The sequence below is a fragment of the Furipterus horrens genome, unplaced genomic scaffold (assembly GCF_987537825.1).
Source record: "Furipterus horrens unplaced genomic scaffold, mFurHor1.1.pri manual_scaffold_6, whole genome shotgun sequence".
Classification (NCBI taxonomy): domain Eukaryota; kingdom Metazoa; phylum Chordata; class Mammalia; order Chiroptera; family Furipteridae; genus Furipterus; species Furipterus horrens.
In genome coordinates, this window is record NW_028327176.1 from 23,904,416 (window position 1) to 23,928,409 (window position 23,994).

At 38.1% G+C, this 23,994-nt stretch overlaps 1 protein-coding gene across 2 annotated transcripts in view; it reads right to left on the minus strand.

Moving 5' to 3' along the window:
* DHX57 (DExH-box helicase 57) overlaps positions 1–23,994 on the minus strand; it is a 59,655-nt gene that overhangs the window by 34,251 nt on the left and 1,410 nt on the right. For both annotated transcript variants that reach the window (XM_090281178.1, XM_090281179.1), the window contains exons 2-9: positions 19,098–19,318; positions 13,137–13,295; positions 11,480–11,665; positions 9,988–10,826; positions 8,240–8,418; positions 6,503–6,624; positions 1,960–2,155; positions 1,303–1,427 (exon numbers count right to left, since the gene is read on the minus strand). In XM_090281178.1, coding sequence (XP_090137304.1) covers positions 1,303–1,427; positions 1,960–2,155; positions 6,503–6,624; positions 8,240–8,418; positions 9,988–10,826; positions 11,480–11,665; positions 13,137–13,295; positions 19,098–19,312 — 2,021 coding nt within the window. In that variant the 5' untranslated portion in view covers positions 19,313–19,318. The remainder of the gene's footprint in view (positions 1–1,302; positions 1,428–1,959; positions 2,156–6,502; positions 6,625–8,239; positions 8,419–9,987; positions 10,827–11,479; positions 11,666–13,136; positions 13,296–19,097; positions 19,319–23,994) is intronic.

Here is a 23,994-nt window from a genome sequence, read left to right on the forward strand (position 1 = left end):
AGAGAGAGACATCGATCGGTTGCCTCTTGTACGCACCCCAACTGGGGACAGAACTCCCAACTTGGGCATAAGCCCTGACCGGGAATCAAACTTGTGACCCTTCAGCTTATGGGATGATTCTCCAGCCAACCAGGCCACACCAGCCAAGGCTCCCATTACTTTTTTTTACTGCTCTGGAGCATGATCCACATGACAAACTATGATAAGTGCCATTTATTTACCTGGCACTAACTTCCAAAATATTGAGAACATTGATTTTATACTTCAACCCTCTAACATCTTCTAATTCCATTTAAACTAAGTCCAAATGCTTTATTATCCATGATGTAAAAGGCCCTGGAATATCTGGCTCCTGCTTTTCCCACCTGCCACTTCCCTGTCCTTTACTACACAACAGCTGCACTGGTACCCACCAGCTTCTGGACTGCCAGGGAAGGTCCCTCCCACTGTAGTCCTTGCCCCCATCTGTCACATAGGACTCTTCCTCATACTTCATGTTTTAACTTAAATGTCATCTCCTCAGACATATGATCCCTGGCTATCTTTTGGGTCTGTCCCTGAAACACAGCATCCCATTTATTCCTTCATAGTACTTATTCCAATTTGTAATTATTTGTTTGTTTACTTGTTCATTATTTGTTTTCCCTACCAAACCATGAGATAAAGGAGAACAATATACACTTGTTCACTCTAGTATTCCTATGATTAGCAGATCACTTGGCATTTAATATAGGCCCCACAGATATAGGAATGGATGCCAGGACTGAATGAATGACTAGATAAAAGTCCACATTGACCAAGCCATCAGCTACAGCATGCATTAATTACTCTTGTTATTCCTGCTAGTACAGTGCCTAGCTCAGCATGACACCAGGAGGGGTCTTAGCTCTTATTACATGATGTTCATGTAACAGGATGACTTTTAGTAATGAAAATGTGTTCTCCTAGTATTTTTAGTATTACAACCCTGGAGACCCAGAAAGCAATTCCTCTTTATAACTTAGGCCTTCTCTTGGCAAATTACCCTTTACTAACTCTAAGAAACGGAATTGTAAGAGAATAAAATTCTCTCAGCCATGTCTTCATTTTATGTGTGAAAAATCTTTGTTTTACCTTTTTAAAATTTTTATATATTTATTTATTTTTAGAGAGAAGGGAAAAGGGAGAGAGAGAGAGAGGGAGAGAAACATCAGTGTGTGAGAACACCCCTCATACTTGCCCCAACCTGGAATTGAACTGGAGACCTTTCACTTTGTGGGACAATGCCCAACCACTGAGCCACACCGGTCAGGGCTGTTTTACCTTTCTTCTGTCCTCTCGTGAACTTCATCAACAATGATGTGGGTGACTCCTTGTAGAGCTGTATCTCCTTCCAGCCTTCTCAGCAGCACTCCTGTGGTGCAGTATAACAGCCTGGTGGCTGAGGACTTCCATGTAAAAGGGCGTAAAAAGCATTCGTGAAATTTTAAACAAAAGGAAACACTTTTCTGGAAAAGCCATTTAAATACATAGGGATAAAGAGTATTAAAAACAATAGCAGTTCCATTTAATATGAAATCATACTAAGTGCAGTTTCTTACTGGTGACCACAATAAAAGCTTTTCTACTTCATATCAACATTTTAAGGTTAGGATTCATAAAAAGCATTCAGAAAGTATTATAAAACATAAAAACAACAGTGAGTGATAAAATCAATTCTGAATTTGTCCACTCCTTACTCAGTTAAACAGATTAATTTCCAGGTTTAAGAGCAAAACAGCACTTACTAGATCACTTCTGCCAATAGAGTAAAATGTCTATAGAGGAAATTAAGTATAGCCAAGTAAGAGTTCTTATACCAAAATATTTCAAAAAGGACTTCTGAGTACATCTCAAATTTCCCACCAATCTCCAGAAACCAAGAACTATTCCTTTATACTTGAAAACTAAATTTCTGTTTAATAAGCGGAGCATACAAACCTTGACACTCTCCAGCCGGATCTGGTACCCCACAGTCAGACCCACTCTTTCTGCTCTTTCTTTAGCAACGCGTTCAGCGACCGAGATTGCAGAGATTCGCCGGGGCTGGGTACAGATGATGTTAGCCACCTTTTCTGGTGGTCCAATCAGAGAATCATCCAGTATAAACTGTGGAATCTGTGTGGTTTTCCCACATCTGTATGTCAAACAAATTAAGTCCTAAAATGAGAGTTAGCAAGTGCTGGCTAACTAAAAAAGAAATCATGTGCAATGGGGGATGACAGAAAGATAATTAGAATAAAAGTTGTTCAGCTTTTTCCATCTTCTAACCTGATATCTACTGATTCATTACCTAAGGCTGATAACTCCTAGAAATTTACACTCATTACCAGCACGATCAAAAATTAGCTTGTAAAATTGGGACAATTGAATAGACATTAGATTAAGGTCAGTAAATGCTTCTAGGAATGTGAACTCTACATATGACTCCTAAAGGAACAGGAGTACTGTCTTCAAATTATTAACCCTTTGAGTGCCATGTGTAATTGCTAAAATTCGTGTGAGAAATGCGAGGCTATTTTGCTGAGAAATGCAGAGTTTATGAAAAATGTCTATAAAAACATTATTATTCATAATAATTTGCTGAAAATTTCACGACATATAGTAAATACACTCTTTTTTTGTAAGCAGTGTTCTTTGACGCAATTCAGCAAAAATGTATTGCATTAAAGTTATTTTATTATAACAATTATTTTAGAAAAAATAAATTCTTTCCTTCAATATAGCATTTGAAGTATAACATATGGCATAATACAAAACCTATGATTATTATTTGAAAAAACACATAGCAACATGGATAACAAGCAAGAAGTATGCCAAATAATGCATAAATTTTTGAAAAAAGAAACCCTTCATAATGTACACAAAAAAATGAACACAAATGGCATTCACACTAGACTTATATCAATAGATATCAACAATGAAAAACAGTTTATAAACAAAATGCTAACGCTATACCATGAAGCAGTGAAAATGTCATTAGCAAAAGCTTCCTTATCATAAACAATGCATAAGAGTTTCAATGATTATTGCAAAAATAAATGAAATTAAAAGGACTGTTTAAAATGTAAATAAAAATTATAACAATTAATATGTCAGTTTGAACAAGCATAAAAATTTGAAATTTGGATCAACATGAGAAAAAGTTATATCAATATATAACCTGAGGTACAAAAAAAGTGAACAGAACATAAAATATGAATTATTCCATTGTTATTTACATTTATAGCCATGAAAAAAGAGTCGCTGGAAGTGATGCTGGCACTTCTGGGAAAATGTGTCAGCGTCGCTCACAGTGACGTTGGCACTCAAAGAGTTAAAATACTTTATATATTTTTTCCTTTGATGTATATTGATTTGGCTATAGGTGAACTGAAATTAAAATGATAAGAAACTGCAAGATACAAAGTTAATACTACATATCAGTTAGTCTGGGCATAAAAGTAATTATTAAATTGCAAACTCTTGAATAGATAACTAAATTATGCCTGTGACTTTCCTCCTGCTAAATAGGTTTCAATAACATATATAGAATATGAAACAGGAAAAATAATGTGCTGTAAGTTGTTCTTAAAAGAACAAATAAAAGCTCTAAAGAAAGCATAATAAATTTAGAAGATAATAAATTTTCAAGCTAAATGTTCTGAAGCTATCCTTTACATTTTAAAATGAACCTTGTTAAAAGCCTTCAGTGATCTTTTGGTTAAGATGGCAGTGTAGGCAGACATGGCTCACCTCTTCACACAACCACATCAAAATTACAACTAAAATATAGAACCATCACTCAGAACCATCAGAGATCAAGTTGAATAGAAGTCTGACAACTATGAAATTAAAGAAACCACATCCATCCAAACTGGTAGCAGGGGTGCAGACGTGGAACGGGCTGGTACCTCAACCACATGAAGTGGATAAATATTCGAAAGGGATATCTTGTGAGTGAGAAGTGAGAACCCAGCCCAGGGCTCCAGTGCCAGGAAGATAAGTCCCCAGAACTTCTGGTTGCAAAAACCAGTGAGAACTGAGTCAGTGGAAGAAACTTCTGGAGCCCAAGAAGTAACTCTTAAAGAACCCACACACAAACTCATCAACGCAGACTTACTACCTCTGAGCTCAGTACTGGGGTAGCAGCTTGAAAGGAACCGGTGGTATACAGGAAGAAACTGAAGTGTCTGGCATGAAGGCAAGCAGAGGCCATTGTCCCTTTTCTAACCTTCCCCTCACAGAGCCAGCAAGCTGGTGTCATATCTGAGACTCCATCAAACTGGCTAACAGTGTTTGACCTGCCTTATAGATCCCCAGAGACTCCACTCCACCCAACTTATGGACCCACCCAAGCTGCTTTTCCATACAAATGGCTGGTCTTGGCTCTTGCTTCACAACTTCCTAAACCCTATCAAACAAACAACAGCTGGCCTCAGTGAGCCCCAGGCCCAGCACTAGCAGCAACCAGCCTAGATTCACAGCTTGGGTTTGCCTGGGAAACTTCAAGCCCAGCACAAGTAGTAGGAATCTTAGATTGTTTCATAGCTCAGGCACGGTGTCCCCGGGCAAACACAGATCGGGGCTGACCTTGGCCTGCTGTACCCAGGAAACCCAAGGGCCAGTGCACCCAGTGGATAGCTATAGATCATGTTAGAACACTACCACCCTGCCCCTGCACAGATGATCCTCTACAAAGGGCAGAGGTTGGTGGTAAGTGGTTAAAGCCGATCCTTGTAGCTGACTGGCCTGGGTAAATCTTTCCCATTGACCTGCCAACAGCAATCAAGGCTCAACTACAAGAGGAGGGTGTACTAGGGTGCAACTTGAGTACCCAGCTTGGGTGATAGGGGAGGCTGTGTCACTGGACCCTACAGGATACTTACTACGTTAGGCCATACTACTATGACAGAGTCAAAGCAGTTCTACCTAATACATAGAAACAAACAAAGGGAACTGACAAAACAAGGAGACAAAAAACCATGGCCCAAATGAATGAACAGATCAAAACTCCTGAAAAAGAACTGAACAAAATTGAGAGAAGCAATCTATCAGATGCAGAGTTCAAAACACTGGTTAGAAGGATGCTCAAGGGCCTTAGTGAGAACCTCAACAGCATAAAAACAATCCATTCAGAAACAAAGGAAACACTAATTGAAATAAAGAACAATTTACAGGAAAACCACAGTAGAGTGGATGAAGCCAAGAATCAAATCAATGATTTGGAACATAAGGAAGCAAAAAACAACCAATCAGAACAACAAGAAGAAAAAAGAATACAAAAAGTGGGGGGTATAGTGTAAGCAGCCTTGGGGACAACTTAAATCATTCCAACATTTGCATCATAGGGGTGCCAGAAAGAGAAGAGAAAGAGCAAGAAACTAGAAATTTATTTGAAAAAAGAATGAAAGAAAACTTCCCTAATTTGGTGAAGGAAATGGACATGCAAGTCTAGGAAGCACAGAGAGTCCCAAATAAGATAGATGCAAAGAGGCCCACTCTAAGACACATCATAATTAAAATGCCAAAGGTTAAAGATAAAGAGAGAATCTTAAAAGCAGCAAGAGAAAAGCAATTAGTTACTTACAGAGGCGTTCCCATAAGACGATCAGCTGATTTCTCAAAAAAACTTTGCAGGCAAGAAGGGACTGGCTAGAAATACTCAAAGTCATGAAAAGTAGGGACTTACAGCTAAGGTTGTTCTGCCCAGCAAAGCTATAATTTAGAATTCAAGGGCAGATAAAGAGTTTGCCATACAAGAAAAAAACTAAAGGAGCTAATCATCACCAAACCATGAAATGTTAAAGGGACTTATTTAAGAAAAAGAAGATCGAAACTATGAACAATAAAATGGCAATAAATACAAATCAACAATTGAATCTAAAAAACATACTAAGCAAACAAGAAGAACAGAGTTTGAACCATGGATACAGAGAGCATTTTGATTGTTGCCAGATGGGAAGGGAGTGTAGGGGGAATGGATGAAGAGGTGAGGGGATTAAAAAGTACAAATAGGTAGTTACAGAATAGCCACAGGGATGTAGTGTAGAGTATAGGAAATGGAGTAGCCAAAGGACTTATTTATACTCATGACCCATGGACATGAACAATAGTGGGAGGATTGTCTGATAGAGTGGAGGTTGCTGGGTGGAGGGAGGACAAAGGAGGAAAATCAGGACAGTTGTAAAAGCATAATCAATAAATTGTAATTAAAAAAATAAAAAAATAAAAGCCTTCAGCTAAACTTTTTGCCTTAAAATTACTTCAAGGCAGAGGTGTATAATATCTATAAATTTCTAGATGTATTTCTGAGTTCTGTTTTTGTTCTGGCTCTGTTGGCTACAGATGCTGAGTATTAGTTCCTGTGAAATAGTATTTAATATCTGACAGAAAAAAGCACAAATACCACCTAATGGCTTTTCAAAAGTGTAAATGGCTATGGTAACCAGGGTACATACCATATATAGACGAATGCTGCATTACAAATAAATTGCATTCTTACCCAGTCATACCACTTATAACAAGTACTTGGTGCTTGCTCAATAATTTAAGGATGTTTGCTCTTTCTTCCCAAGCAGGGAGTGATTGTCTTTCTTGCAGAATTGACTGGAACTGTCTCGAAGCCTAATGAAATAAAAGATAAGGTATCAGTTGGGTTATTTTGAATCACCTCTCATAAAGTTCTGAATGTGAAAACCCATAGTCAGACCCACCCTTTCTGCAGATCTATTGGGATTGGATATCGATGACTTTAGTCAGAAGGCTGCTCAGAGGATCAGCCAGAATAAACTGTGGAATCTATGTGGTTTTCCTAATTGGAATAAACTTAAAGACCTTATAAGAGAAATAAACCCCTCTTGCTTACTACTTATCTAGCTCTTCCTAGCAAGAGTTTCCACACCAGCACTGACCAATATTTTCACTTATTTATTTTTAAATATTTTTAAAATTTATTTTGAGAGAGGGGAAGGGAGGGAGAAAGAGAGGGAGAAAAACATCAATGTGGGGGGACCTGCCCCACAACCCAGGCATGTGCCCTGACTGGGAATCGAACCAGTGACCCTTTGTTTTGCAGGCTGGTGCTCAATCTACTGAGCCACACCTGCCAGGGCTGTCCAATATTCTTTTGTGTTGATGTATATGTCTATATTTGCGTTGGCTACATGTGGCCACTTTACTGTGGTCGGTACTACTGAGGAACTGAGTTATTTTATTTTATTTTTATTGATTTCAATTTAAATAGTCACACACGACTAGAAGCTATGATATTGGACCGCATTTCTATACAATATCAGGTTTTTAGCCAAGTCAGTGATAGTAAGAGCCCTCAGTGAAGGGTTCTTTTCAGCCAATCATCACATCTATGCAACTCAGCCTGACATCTAATGCAATGCTACATACTACTATATATTAAAACTAAGATGTATTTTTGAATATGTAAGAAATTTATACTAACATATTATTTTCTGCATATAATTTTATCACACAAATTTGTCACCTCTAAACACACTGAACAAATTGAACTTGTAATTTTTTGTTTTTACCATCTTATTATTTATGGTGCGATTTTCTACTCATTTTGACATTTTATGGGTATTGTACTATATATGAGATAATTTTACACTGTGTCAAAATCAAATCACAGAACTTTAGAACTGGAAGGGCCCTTACACAGTATCTCTAATCCAACCCCCAGATTGGTTAAGCCACTCCCATTTGTCCTGCCTCCACAACTCTGCCTTCACAGTTCATTTGCGGGTTCTTTTAGAATAATCTTCCTGTAAATGGGGTAAAAACAAGGGCTCTGGAAACGGAGAATGAGCTTGAATCTCTATGTCGCCACTTCCTAGCTATGTGACCTAGGGTAAGTTATTTATCCTGTGAGCCTTTTTGAAAAGGGTAAAAGTCCCTCCTTACCCTTCTCTTTTTTCACAGTGATTTCTCTAAATCACAGTATTAATTTTCCTTCCATTTGCCAGATTGCCTGTCAGAGTACCAAAGCCACATGGTTCTGAAAATACTTGGTGTATACGTGTATATTCCATTTTCACCAGCCACTGGATTTTCCAAGACTACTTAGGACATGTGCCCAAGTTTGCTGTGGCATGCAGAGTTCTGACCACTCAGTAAAAGAGAACCAAAAGCATTCTAGGGAGGGTAGCCAGAGCTTCCCAATCCCTAATCCCTCCATCCACGACATCAGGGAGGCAATGCCAGACATTCTCTCAGAACACCCTACCTGTTTTATTCGGAACTGCTCGCAGATTTTAGCATTTTCAGCATGTACTGATTTTGCCTGCCAGTCATATCTTTTGGAAATCTTTTTCTTAAGGTTCACATAGCTTTCATTCTCCACTACAACTGGTGCAGGACCTTCATCCTCATCTGTCTCCTCCTCAGGCTCTGATTCTTTTTCAACTTGAAGGGGATAAAAGGAAACATTTTCGATATGGAGCCCTTTCTTTATCAAAGGGGGAACGTCACTATCTAACAAAGTAACAATAACAAAATCATAAAACAGAGAACAGGTTAAAGCTTGAATAAAGCAGGTTCATTCATTTCAATACTACTACTTCTGCTGCTAAAGAACTTAAAATGCATCTTCAACCAAATTTTTATCAAGCATAAATGCCTATCGTTAAAAACAAAATTAAATTAAAAACAAAGAAGAGAAAATCATGGCATGCCTTGTTAACCCAGTAGCTTCTTTACATCCAAGGAATTAACTTAGAAGTTTCAACTATTTGCAAATGTACCTAAAATTCCATGACACAAAACAACCTATCAAATAATGAATCAATAAACAAAAGGTGGTATGTTAATATAACAGACTATTCAGCAATAAAAAGGAATGAAGTCCTGATACATGCTACACCATGAATGAACCTTGAAAACATTAAGTGAAAGAAGTCAATCACAAAAATCCACCTATTGTACGATTCCATTCCTATGAAGTGCCCAGAATAGGCAAATCCATGGAGACAGAATAGAGGTTTGTGGTCATCAGGAGTTGGGAAGAAAGAGAAATAAGAGTGACTGCTAACAGATACGGGGTTTCTTTATGAGGTGATGAAAATGTTCTGGAATTAGACAGTGGTTATGATTGTACAACTCTGTGAATATTCTAAAAGCCATTTAATCGTGTACGTATTTAGAAGGGTGAATTTTATGGTATGCAAATTATATCTCAATAAAGCTGTTTTTTTTTTTTCCTAAAAAGTCCACAACCCAAGATTTGTCATTTCTCGGGGAATACATTTGAAGCCCAGTGCCAGTCAAGCAGCGAGTGAGTGATCCCAGATAACTGTCAGCATCTGTACCTCAGTGCAGCTTCATTGTTCTCTACTCATTGACATTTCCCTAGGAACTCTTGTGAGATAATGAAAACTCATTTCTCTGAAAGAAAGATAGCAATAAAGAAGAGAGAATCCTTTGATGAACTAAAGGGGATTTACTCGTGGTGTAAGAATCACCCAGCAAACCTGGATGTGGATAAAGCCAGAAGCCTGTATAAACTATTGTTTGAGGATTTAGAAAGATAGCTCTACTCCAATGCATTTTAGGGGTCTAGTGTACTAAAAGCAAGAGGGTATGAATGAATAGTTGTTATAGAAAGAAAAGTATCCCTAAAAACTCATTTGAAAGTAATCCCATATAAAGTATCAGAAATAAGCAAGTAAAACCAAATGAATTAAATGAAACAGGTTTTCTGGGAAGATGCTGTTTCTTCTAACCCTCAACTGCTCAATGTACACATCACTTCACACTTTCAATTCAGGGGGCCCAATCACAGTGACAAAATAAGGCCGCACAATTCAAGTCAGGCCATAGTTCAGGGGATTGTCATTCTTTTTGCCCATGGACTTCCCTAAGAATACTGGGGCAGCCTAGACTAGTCCTCAGAACCTTTGATTTCTTTACCCATCATTCTGAATGTCCCTCATCCCGACCCCAAAACACCCTCCATGAAATCAATGCCTTACATACCTTTTGGAATTGGACTTGAAACAAAAGAATTATATGGCATCACTGCTTTACGACAGGCAGGATTATTTATTCTGGTTCCAGAGGATATTGGCAAAAAGTTCACTGGAGGGACACTGTACTTGTGATGGGTATTTGTTAGTAAATTGACTATTTCTGATTCTTCCTCTAAAAGGGTAATCAAAGAATATACAACAGGTTCCGAAGTTTCAGCAAATGTCAAGGCCTTGCCATAAAGGAACTCAGAAATATGTAAACGACAAGCCAGAGGTAGGTTCTCATTGGTGGAATAAAATGCCACAAGGGGAGCTTCATTGGGGTATTTGTGATCTTTAGAAAATCGAATTTCAAGTTCGTATAAAAAAGATGCATCTTCATTAGCATTAAGATGAGAATCATCTACACTTCTTTCTACTCTCCCAACAATTTGATTGGGGGGCACTTCATGTTTGAATTTGCATTTTGACCCAAATTTGCAATTTCCTTTGAGGTAAAATTTACAGATCTCAAGTGATGGCTCTTGTATATTTTTGGTACTTTCCTTTTGCTTGGATTTGCAGAATTTACTTGTCAAATAGTCCAGTTCTAATCCAATGGTCCAGACTCTGTTCTGAATTCTTTCTATGAATTTTTCTCCACAGATTGACTTGAGAGCAAATGCTTCTTCCTGTCGCTGTTCCACACATTCTTCCATGCTTATACGGGCAACTGCCTCAGAGATCTTCCTCCTCTCTCCAAATGTCTCAGAAAAACACTGGGTGAGCAGATGTTCTAGGGATGCCCCCACATCTCCACCACAAATCCTCAGAGCTGCTTGACAGCGTTCACTGTTGAAACCATACCTGCCAAGTGTGAAACATGACAAAAAAGGAGTGATATCAAATCACTGAAGTGAAGTGCATTTAAAAACACTTACATGAAGTTATAACTACAGTATTCCCTCACTTATCGCAGGTATTACGTCCTAGACCCCCAGCGATAGGTGAAAATCCATGAAGTAGGCACCTTACATTTATTTTAGTATTTATATGTATTTTAAGGCTTTATAAACCCTTCCCACACACTTATAAACTGTTCCCAGTCCCTTATTAACCTTTTCCACACTTTTATAAACACTACTTATGGTCTTAAACATATTCTACACTCTTAAACCTACATAACTTTAACAACATACGTATACAGTACTGCAAAATCTCGCGATATGGCAAAAAATTCTCAATAAATAATTAAATATAACATTTAAAAAAAATCCAACGATATAGAGAGGGACTATTGTATATTTAGGCAGGGTTGTATTTTGAAAAGGAGTCTCTGATAATACAAATTCCTCCTTAATTTCCCTAACCTAAAAGAGAGAATGTTAGGCATAGCAGGCACTTCTGGAACCCACACAAAAGGAAAGTACTCAAAGGGAAGGAGTGGGAGCCGGGTTTACAATGTGTTTTCCAGTTCTTTGAATTCTCCCCCAAATCTTATAAATGTTGAAAGCAGACACCTGGAAAGTTTTTGCACTGCAAATGCTGAGACTGTAAATTCTGGGTCAGGAGGCTCCACGAGGCCCAAGCCAGCACAGTCCAGAGGGTCCGAGTCGGGCACAAGGGAAGCTTCTCGTCCAGCTAACCAGCACTGCGCATCATCACAGTCAGGCTCGTCATCTTCCTCCTCCCCAGAGATGCTTCTTCTGGAAGGGTCACGTTTTCATATATTATACCGTAATTTCCACTTACTTCAAAGAAAACTGAGCAAGAGTCTAAAAACTTAATTAAAACAGCGAAAGGGCATAGGATTCTGACCACCACTCAGTCACTTACTAACTCATATTTTGGTAATTAACATTTATAAGGCATTTACTGCATGCCAGGTACTATGTTCAATGTTTTATATGTATTATCTCTTTTAAAATCTTCCCAGTAACCCAGCCAGATACTACTGGAATCTCCATTTTTCAGATGATCAATTAAAATTAGAGAGGATTAGTAATTGTCAAAGCTTATACAGTAAAGAGAAACTAGAGATTTTAACTGACAGTCTCACCCCAGAGCCTGTGTGCTTAACTACAGAAGTCCTGACTACCCTCTCTTTCTCTTCTCATTCATAAAAATCAGTCGTATTTTTTTGTTTTGCTGCAAAACAGATAAGAGATTTGTAGATAGGATGGAAATTGAGCTGCTCATGATTGACCACTCATTAATTCTGGCAGGTGGAAAGAATTAGTCGCTCCAACTGAAATCACAAAGCAAAGAGTCAAAAAAGTAAAAGTTGTTTTTGTAGGCAGATGATCAGTAGTGTAATTTTTAATTTTAAAAAAATTTTATTAATTTTTAGAGAGAGGGGAAAGGAAGGAGAAAGAGAGGAAGAGAAACATCAGTGTGTGGTTGCCTCTAACATGCCCCCAACTGGGGACCTGGCCTGCAACCCAGGCATGTGCCCTGACTGGGAATCGAACCGGTGACCTTTCGGTTCAAGGCCGGCAAATCAATCCACTGAGCCACATCAGCCAGGGAGATTAGTGTAATCTTAAAACTTCATCAGATCAACTTGATATTTGCTCCTAGAACAATACTTCTACTTGTTCACTACAAGGTTTTCTTTAGAAGGTTGCCAATAAAGCAATTACTGAGTCCATATTAGCACTGTCCTAGAATACCAATTTTCAAGTACTGTGCCACAAGAATTTTTAAAACATGCAATACCTGACTCTTAGTGAAGTGCACTGACCTCTTCTCCCTTAGACTGTCAAATAAAAAAAAGACAATAGCCAACACAACAATAGCTATCTGGTATGGATAAATCAAAATTATACCTATTTTTCTGCTAGATCGACAAAGAAATATTTTTTGGTGTGTCATAGATTTTTAGTAATTAGCTTATGTGTGCCACGAGATGAAAAAGGTTGAAAATCACTGTCCTAGAAAAAGAAAAAAGATGAAAAGGCAACCTGTACTACTGCTCACAGATACTATAAAACAAACCCACTTTAAAACTGTTGCTCAATAATTATTCTTGCATTTCTCTTAGCTCACTTTCAACTAGCTATACAGCCACAAGAGGATCAGCATTGATACAACACAGTATTCAGAGGACACATTGGTATGTGAAGATACCAATACGTCTTCCTTAATAAAATAATTTACTTAAATAAAATAATTTACTCAGATCCAGCATCTACATCTTGTTCTTGCAGGTCTCGGAGAAGAGCTTTCACTTTCTCTTGATTCTCAGAGGTCATATGTAGAGTCTGTAAGGGCACCTTGGCTTTGGGCTTCCATTTGGGGCGTGCCTCTCCTTTTCTTCCACTACTGTTGCTAGGTCTGCAAAGCATAAAAGAACAAAATTACCCATTTACCTTTATCAGAACTGTTATATTCTTCAGAGTCCCCAAATATATACAATACAAACTAGATTGTCAAGTATCTTATAAAAGGTGACAATAAATGGGAAGAGGTTCTCTATTTTCTACAATCCTTACCACACTTCATTATGTTGGAACTGCTGGAAAAAAACACCAACCAGATTCTTAATCATTAAAACTGGCTTCACCAACTCAAGAGCTCTCTGGAAAAAGCAATACTATCATGACTCCCTCTGCACTAGAGAACTTTCAAAAGGAATATGCTATACACAAAAAAGTGTTTATTGCATTCTATTTTAGGTAACCAATCTGACAACAGTCAAGAGTTACATTTTACTTATTAATACTTACAAGTTAATACTAGACTTATTTTTGAAATATTTACCTAAATTATAATTTTCTGATTATAAGAAAATAATACATGTTTACTATAAAAAGAACAAAACAAAAACAGGTCACCCTAATTCATATTATCTTTTTCATATATATTTTAAAAATTGTTCAGCATATATAATCTTTTTTAACTGATTCATTTCCCTATCAAAATAAAGTTGGCATTTAAAAATTAAAATTAAATATTCACCCACAATATAATTTTAAATGGTTACATAAAAATATAATGTACTAGAATTTATTTCACAAATCTCACATTGTTAAAATTTAGATTTTAAAGGACTCTTTAATATTTAAAACATTAAGTTCTAAGTTTAACTTTATTCACTAAATTTCTTTTTTGTTTGTTTATTTGGCATGTTTCATTAAAATTTTTCAGATCTAGGGAAACATTCTCTATATTTATAATGCAACACATTACTGAGACTTTGAAAGAACCATACGTTTACACTTATAAAACCAAGGAGCAAAGGAGAAAGCAGAGTTGATTGTGGTTTTTAACTACTTAGTTGCAACCTCTGAAAAGAAACCTTAGCCAGAAATTCATTATTTTCACTAAATTTTTGTTTTGAAAAATTTTAAACCTATAAAAATAAACACCTTTTCTCTAATTCACTAGTTCTTAACATTTTCCATACAGATATGTATGCACATATTTATGCACTTCTCTTCCTTTGTCCACACACACACACGCCTATACACACAAGGTCTGTCCAGAAGGTATCCAGCCATGTTATATAAAAATAGACATTTATTGAAGAAGATACAAGAAACATTGTACATAGGACAATGATACCTCAGTCCCCTTCAAAGTAGGTACCTGAGGACCTCACACAGTTCTCCCAATTGCCATCAGCCTACTTGTCGTATTTTCCTGAATCTCATTGATGGTAGGAAATTGCTTCCCTTTCAAAGGTGATTTAGTTTTGGGAAAAGCCAGAAGTCACAGGGTGCCAAATCTGGGCTGTAGGGGGGCGGGGTGAGTCACCTGGGTGATTTGATGTTTTGCCAAAAACGCTGCATGAGGCATTGTGCATGAGTGGGCACGTTGTCATGATGAAGCTGCCAATCACCAGTTGCCCACAGTGCAGCCTTCTGAACCATCTGAATAGTTTCCGTGAGAGAATGCTCAAGCTTAATGCAAAATTTGATGCAGATTTGTTGCATCTAATAACAGTGAAGTAGTCATTGTTCACGCATGTGCATTCCAGGCCATGCTCCTTGGCTGCCAGGTTACATCGATGTCATGCAAACTGTTCTCGTTATATTAACAATGGCTGGACTTTTTCTGGACAGACCTTGTAAGCCTTCCTTTCTCTCTATATGCATGTACATACACTGCTGAACCACCTGGATGCAAGCTGAAGCTATCACATTCACTCAAATACTTCAGCATGTATTTCCTAAGAATAGATATATTCGTATATAACCGCAATACTATTATCACTCACAAATATTTTATACTGATACAGTAGCATCTAATATATAATCCATATTCAAAGTTCCTAATTGCCTTAAGTATGACCGCTTTAGATTTTTTTATTTAGTATCTAATGGAAAATGACATTTAGTCATTTTTTTCAAACTTTTGAATTTGGAACAGTTCCCTCACCTATTTCCTGACATTGACATTTTTGAGGCACTCAGGTCAGCTGTCTTGTATAAATTCTCAAAATTTTGATTTGCCTGATTGTTTCTTCAAAGTTAGTAAAAAAGAAGATAGGGGAGGGGGAACCTCCACATGCTTCTATCTCATCCACCACTTATTTGTGTACCCATATACTTTGCCTTTCTTCCAGTTACGCAGGATAAACCATTCTTGATCCATCAATCCAACTGTTTGCAAACTGTATCCAAATCTCTTTAACCTCATCAGGAAAATCATTCCAGCCCTTAATCCCCTCTCTACATCATCAGTTCTTTGTTCCCCTGTGGCTCATTCCCGTCAGCATACAGACATGCTATATAGTATCTACTGTTTTAAAAAGTAACCAACAAAATCCTCCCTTCAACTGCAAATCTCCCTCAAGCTATAGCCTCATCTTCCCTTCCTCTCCTGACCCTTAGAGCAGTGGTCCCTAACCTTTTTGGCACCAGGTATTTGTTTCATGGAAGACAATTTTTCCAGTCAGGGGGAGGGGGATGGTTTCGGGATAATTCAAGCCATTACATTTGTAGGGGAATCCTCCTTGTGGTTTCGGGAACTGTAGCCCAAGCCGTGAGCCAGGCCTCCTCGGGAGGCCTTTAAGTCTCAACGGAAAACTGGAAGGCTGAGAGGCAGACAGGACCGAAGGCCACTCAGAGGGTTCCCATGGGAATTGGATTTAAAGAACGCACATTATGCTTTAGTTTGCTCCGCTTTTCTTATCTCTTAGTTAACTATAAACAATCTGTAGCTAAAAATGTAGGAAGTCTTGCACCTAATGCCAGTGTGGCATCAAGATGTTTGATAAACCCTGACATAGACTGGTCACTGAGTTCTTTACACTGATATCTGTAATCCGTAACAGTGAACTGTAACCCAAGCGTCTGAAAGCTTATTGATGACTCATAAGTCTTGACCTTGTATCTGCTGAATCCCCTCCTCAACAAAAGGCGTGAGAGACGGAAGTTCTGTGTTCTTCTCCACTAGAGATTTAGCTGCCTCCCATCCCTCCAGACAAAATATAGTGTCCTGGAAAAATTTGTTCTGTGCTGATTCTGAAACTTCTGTGGGACGGAGTTTCTGACCCAGCTGCAGTGCTGGAGGCAGGACAGCCTTATACATTCAAGCTTACCTGCTGTGCAGCCTGGTTCCTAGTAGGCCCAGACTGGTACCTGTCTGCAGCCAGGAAGTTGCAGACCCCTGACTCAGAGCAAAACTCAAAAGAAATAGCTAAATCATTGTCTTTGTCTCCACTCTCATTCTGCTTCACTCTGAAACACCCTCCAATCAGGGTTAGTTCCCTACCAACCATGGCATACCAAACAGCTCTTGTCAAGGTTACCATGCCAACCACATTACCAAATCGAGTGGACAACTGTCAGTGCACATTTTTCTTGACCTATCAGAAGCACTATTTTTACAACTGAATATTCCCTTTAAGTATCCAATCCAATTAGATTGGATAATCCCCTTTAAACCACTTCTATTTCTTCCAGAAACCATGCTCTTAGTTTTCCTTCTGCTTCATTGGCAACTCCTCCTCAGTCCTCTTTGATTCTCCTCATCTCTCTCAGCTCTCAAGCCTAGAGTTCCAGGGCTCAAAGTTCAGACCTCTATCTATAGTCTATCTCATCCATTCTCATAGCTTTAAAAAGCATTTCTTTAGAGAGCAGTCATAATATTTACTTTTCTACCCCAGGTCTTTTTCTTGAACTCCAGACACATACTAACTTGTCTAGGACATTTCCACTTGGAAAGTGCCTTCTAACTGGTCTTCCTGGTTCCAGCCCATGTTCCCCCACAGTCTACTCTCCACAGAGCACAGTGAGACAGGGCTCCTGAGCATGGCTGCACAGACTGTGCACTGTGCAAAGGCCCCTGGAAGTGGTGAAAGGGGGGTGAGAGAGGAGAAGACAGCAAGAGCTAAAGTCCAGCCCATGCTGTGCTCCCCAAGTCAGGCATCCTGAGGCTGTAACTGCCCAAAGAAAGATGCGCCATTTTCTAATAGTAGCAACTCTGGCCAGAGTGACTGATGTCACACACCCTTGCCTTAAACCCTGCCGATGACTTCCCATCTTACTGAAAGCAAAAGCCAAAGTCCTTATAATGGCCTATAAAGCCTACAAAGGGTAGACTTTCAGCTCTGTTTATCACTCTCCTTTTGATCCATCCACTCTAGCCACTCCTGGCTTAGGGATTTTGTACTTGCTGTTACCTCTGCCTTGAATGTTCTTTCCTCTGCGAGCTTCACAGCTCACTCCTTCACTTTTTTGTCCCTGCTCAAATGACACATTATTAGAGAAGATTTTTCTGATCACTGTATGTAAAATAGCAACTATTTAAAATACCAGCAATCTATTTTGGTATTTTTCTATCACCTCTGCCCTCCTTTATTTTTCTCCACAGCACTTACCACCTGACAAAGTATACATTTATTTATTGTCTTTATACCTCAAACCTCCTTCTATGAAGACAAGAACAGTATTTTACTCATTGCTGCAATTCTAGTTCCTAAAATAGTACCTGGTACATAGTAGGCACTCAGTATCTGCTGCATGAATGAAAGTCTAAGACTGCCAAGAACCTATAATGTCTATATTTCCAAAAGGAATGAAGCTGCATCTAACTCAGAAATTGGAATCTTAATCAGCAGCTAAGGTGAAAATATAGTTTAAAATTACTCTGGAAGATTCCTTAAAATGCTGTGAAGTCTGAGACTGCTACATTATCTCTCAATATGTCCAAAATGACCATTTATCTTCTAGAATGAAAAAAAAAGTAGATTCTCTTGTTGAATACCAGATAAAGTATTTGATTATGAATGAAAAACACATTTAAACCCTAAAATCAGTGCATCAGGGACTTAAACTACAAGAAGCACTTGGAAACTGAGACTGACTCGGGGAATAGCAGATCCTTTTCTCCATATCTTGCTCACTATGGGCCCAGATTCATTTCATGGCAAGTTTAAACTACTTAATGCTTATCTGTTTTTCTTTTTCTTTTTTTCCCGAATGCACAAAATTGGATTCATCTACCTTAAATGCTTGAGAGTTATTCCCATAAAAGTGTGTATGTGTGTGTGTGTATGTGTGTGCATGTGTCTCTTTAAAGAAATCTCTAAAAATTCCAGTGGAAAACTCACAATGCAGTTTGAGAGTTACAATTTTACATATATATTGCAGAGCATGCAGTAGTAAATCTTTACTTTCATTAAATAATCATTAGAATTATTTATTCATTATTTAAAAGTTGATTATGAGAGAAGCCTGGATACAACGTCTATCACTGGTCATCACACGAAGCACCAGTGAAGATTTAGTCAATCTGGTTGGAAAACAGAGAATTCATCAATTAGAAAGACATAGCCTAATGAGGTCACATATTGGGATCTTTAAACTACAAAGCCTAAGAAATACTTAAAATAATTTTCATCATTTTCACCATTTCCAGTATTTACTTTCCTAGTAACATTGGTTACAATAACAGTATTACAGTCAATTCACAGTATCATGTGGAAGTTAAAAGTTAACTTCATATTCTGAACTTCCAAAAAGAAAAGGCTGTTATTTGCCATTGTGCCTTTAGAATATATTATAAAGAGGGGGACTGCGAAGTTTTAAAATAAGGAATCACTTGGCATTTCTTCCCCCTTCCCTTAGGCATTTGTATAGATTAGGAATTGATACCATGTCTATTTTGAACATTCAAAGAGCATAATACCTGGCTGAGTGCCTTGACTCACTGAAGATACAAAAGTCATCACCATCATCCCAAATTCTACTTGAGGCCTTTCTATTGCCACCACTGCCACCACCACCACCGCTGCCAGCCCCGTGAGATTTACTAGCGTGACTCCTGCCTCCTCTTCCTCCTCTAGAAGACCCTTTTCCACTTCCTTTGCCTGGCTTCCCTTTTCTTCTTACTGAAGAGCTCATTTTCACCTGCAAGAGAAAAAAGTAATACAGGCATCATAAAAGCAGACAAGTAATATAATTCTCTGTTTTCAAAGTTATGGATATAACCTATTTTAAAGAAATAAAGGGGAAAAAATGCACCTTTTAAAAGGGCCAGTTTAAGGAAAGCATGGATAAGTTGCTTCACAAAATATGTACAAGCACATCCTTGTCAGGATGAATATTTAATGAGTTTCTCTGACACAAATTTTTAAACCAGAGGTGTGTATTAGAAACACGTGGAGAAGTTTCAAAATACACGTGCCTAGGCCCCAATCCTGTGTTTTGATTTGGTTAGATGTGGTAGAGTTTAAGAAGTTCTAGTTGAGTAAAGATGTTTTCATTTACTGAATAAGTTATTTGATAAACAAACTTTAAACTGACATATACACTTTCAGAACACAGCCCTGGCTCAGAGATTATGTCCATAGGGAGTAAAAGTGTAAAGCTTTTGTATGCAATTCAAGTTAAGTTGCTATCAATTTACAATAAAATGTTATACAATTTTTTTAGGTAAGTCTTGTTGAGGAAACTAAAAAGCAAATATAGTAGATGCACAAAAAATAAAGAGAAAGGAATAAAAGCATAACATTATAAAAAATCATTAAATCACAAAGGAAGACAGAAAGAAAGGAACAATGAATCTATAAAACACAGAGGAAACAATAAAATGGCAAGAGTAAGGTCTACCTATCAATAATTACTTCAAATGTAAATAGTTTAATTCTTCAGTCAAAAGACACAGTGGCTGAACAGATGAAAAAACAAGAGCCAACTATATGCTGCCTACAACAGAATTGCCTCAGCTTTAACACACAGAGAATAAAAGTGAAGGGATGGAAAAAGATATTCCATGTGACTGGAAACCAAGAAAGAGCATAGATAACTATACTTATCGTAGACAAAACACACTTTAAGTTAAAATACCTAAGAATAAATTTGACCAAGGAGGTGAACGACTTGTGCACTGAAAACTACAGAATGTTGAAAAAAGAAACTGAAGAAGACACACATAAATGGAAAGATAGTCTGTGCTCAAGGATTGGGAGCATATTGTTAAAATGTCCATACTATCCAATGCAATCTAGAGTCAATGCCATCCCTATAAACATCCCAATGACATTTTTCTCAGAAATAGAACCAATTTGTATGTTTGTATGAACATTTCCTAAAATTTGTATGAAACCACAAAAGACCCCAAATAGTCAAAGCAATCTTTTTTGAAGTATATTTTATTGATTATGCTGTTACCTTTCTCCCAATTTTTCCCCTTTTGCCCCACTCTGCCCCTTCCCTCCAGCATCCATCCCCCTTAGTTCATGTCCATGCGTCGTGTCCATAAGTTCTCTGGTTTCTCCATTTCCTATACTATTCTTAACATCGCCCTATTTTGTTCCTATCAATTATGCTTCTTAATTCCTGAACCATTTTCTCCATTCTCCCTCTTCCCCCTCCCAGATGATAACCCTCCAAATGATCTCCATACCTATGATTCTGTTCCTGTTCTGGTTATTTGCTTACTTTGTTTGTGTTTTTTACATCCAGTTGTTGATCGATGAGAGTTTGTTGGCATTTTAATGTTCATAGTTTTGATCTTCCTTTTCTTAAATAAGTCCCTTTAACATATTCTGTAATAATGATTTGGTGATGATGAATTCTTTTAGCTTTACCTTGTCTGAGAAGCACTTCATCTTCCCTTCCATTCTAAATGATAGCTTTGCTGGATAGAGTAATCTTGGTTGTAGGTCCTTCTTTTAATCACTTTGAATACTTCTTCCCAACCCCTTCTTGCCGACAAAGTTTCTTTTGAGAAATCAGCTGACAGTCTTATGGGAACCCCTTTGTAGGTAACTCTCTGCTTTCCTCTTGCTGCTTTTAAGCTTCTCTCTTTCTCTTCATCCTTTGGCATTTTAATGATGATGTGTCTTGGTGTGGTCCACTTTGGGTCCAACTTGTTTGGGACTCTCTGTGCTTCCTGAACTTGTATGTCTATTTCCTTCATCAAATTAAATAAGTTTTGTTTCATTATTCTTTCAAATAAGTTTTCAATGTTTTGCTCTTTCTCTTCTTCTTCTGACACCCCTATGATTTGGATGTTGGTACGTTTAAAGTTGTCCCAGAGGTTTCTAAACCTGTCTTTTTTTTTTTTTTTTTTCATTCTTGTTTCTTCTTTGTTTTGATTTAATGTGTACTTCTTCCTTTTGTTCCAAATCATTGATTTGAACCCCGGCTTCCTTCCCTTCACTGCTGGTTCCCCGTATATTTTTCTTTATTTCATTTTGTGTAACCTTCATTTCTTCTTTTATTTTTTTGCCATACTCTATTAGTTTTCTAAGCATCCTTATCACCAGAGTTTTGAACTCTGTATCTGATAGGTTGACTATCTCTGTTTTGTTTAGTTCTTTTTCTGTTTTTTTTTTTTTTTGTTGTTGTTGTTCTTTCATTTGGGCCATATTTCTTTGCCTCCTCAATTTGGCAGCCTCCTTGTATGTTTCTGTGTATTAGGTAGAGCTGCTTTGATTCCCTGTCTTAGTAAAGTGGCCTATGTAGCAAAGGCACCTGTAAATTGTGTGGGGTGGGACAATCTGCTTCATCATTTTGTGGTTCTTTGGTGGTAGGGGGCTCACAGTGGGGACAATGCTCCTGCCTGGCTTCTGGTGATCTGCCCAGTACTCACCCTGTTTCCAGTCACTTCACCCGCTTGCCATATGCGATTGGTGCCCTTCGTGCTGCTGTGGTTTGCATATGTTCTAAGACCATGCAGGCCCTTTAAGCAGTGAAAATCCAGAAGTTTCTTCTGCTGCCTCAACCCTCAATGGTTTTTACTGCCAGAGGTAATGGAGGTTTATCTTCCTGGTGCTGGAGCCCTGGGCTGTGTGGTCTGGGCTGGGATTACTCGCTCCCAGGGTATCACTCCTGATTTTTATCCACCACACATGAATGTGGGACTGTCCATTCCACTACTGCAGCTTGTCTGAGCCACATCGCCTCTCTGCCCTGTCTCTGTGACTCCGCCCCTTCTACCCACCTGGATGAATGTGGCTTCTTTAAATCCTTGGTGTCAGACTTCCCATAGAGCTTGATTTTCTGACAGTTCTGGTTGTTATTTGTTTTTGAGATCTGGTTGTAATTCTTTCTATGGTTGCGTGAGGAGGTGAAGTATGTCTACCTACACCTCCATCTTTACCAGCAATTACTGCTTTTTTGAGAAACTGTTTTAAATTTTTTCTGTAAAGACAGTTTTCTGCTGAGGGTGGTAGAGGGGGAGGTGTAATTAACTTGGAGTGAAAGTGAAGGCTTTTTTTTTTTTTTCAATAACCTCTTCATTTTTGTTTTTAGCTTTCTTCTTTGTTGTTTGAACTTAAGCATGATTTTAGTCTAAGAGCCCAGGGATTAAATGAAGTCCAGGCAGTGGCCTCTCCTTCGCCATGAAGAAAAATTCAAAATTATAACCTCCCCAAAGCAATCTTGAGAAAGAAGAACAAAGCTGGAGGCACCATACTTCCTGATTTCAAACTATATGACAAAGCTATAATAATCAAAACAGTATGGTATTGGCATAAATGGAACAAAATAGAGAACCCAGACATAAACTCACACATTTATGGTCAATTAATTTATAACAAAGGAGCCATGAATATATTCAGGGGAAGGACAGTCTTTTCAATAAATAATGCTGTGAAAACTGGACAGCCAAATGCAAAAGAATGATACTAGACTACTGTCTTATACCATGCACAAAAATGAACTCAAAATAGATTAAAGATTTAAATGTAAGACCTGAAACCATAAAGCTCCTGGAAGAAAACATAGGTGGTAAGCTCTTTGACAGTGGTCTGGGTGAACTGTGGTGCCATGTGCTCAGAGCAGGAATGCTAGGGAGAATAAGATTTGGGGGGAGAAAGTCACAAGTTCAGACTGGATATGTTACATTTGAAATGCCTCTTAGATAATGAAATGGAGATATATAGAAGGTAATTGGATATACAAGTCTTTGATGAGGGGAAATGTAAGATTTCTAAATCCTCTAAAAATCTTGTAAGGTAAATACTATTTTTTTTATTTTAGAGAGGAGAATACTTGTCTAATATCATCAGTGACAGAAACAAAATCTGGAGTCAGTTTGAAACAATCCATTTGAGTCCAAAGCTGAAATTCTTTGCACCACATTGCCTCCTTATATACACCTACCAATTCAGAGGTTTTTGAATTGCTTTTGATAAGCTTGCCCCCCTCAGATTTGTGCCTGGGTCTTAACTCATAAATGTGACTGAATGACAACATGGAGAGTTCAATGCCATTGACAGAAAAATTCAGTGTTACAGTTCCCTTAGAAAGGAAAGCCATGCCATGCTACCTGGGCCACAGGGGGAGCACCAGTGAGGAGGCAGAAAGGAGCCAGGGGAAGGCAAAAGCCACAGCTTTTCTGGGGGTTCCATGGGAAAGGCAGGGCAGGGTAAACAGTTTCAAACTGGGTAGTCTGAATAATTCCAGCAGGCTTTGGGGACATAGAGACTGTCCCTACTTGCCTGGTACCCAGTTTTGGGTTGATTTCAGGTCAGGGGAAATTAGGAGGTGTTTGAGGCTGTGGACTCCAGATTGGTTGGTGTGCATATGAAAAGGCCTATTCACAGGTCAGTTGATACTTAGCTCTCCCTAGGAAG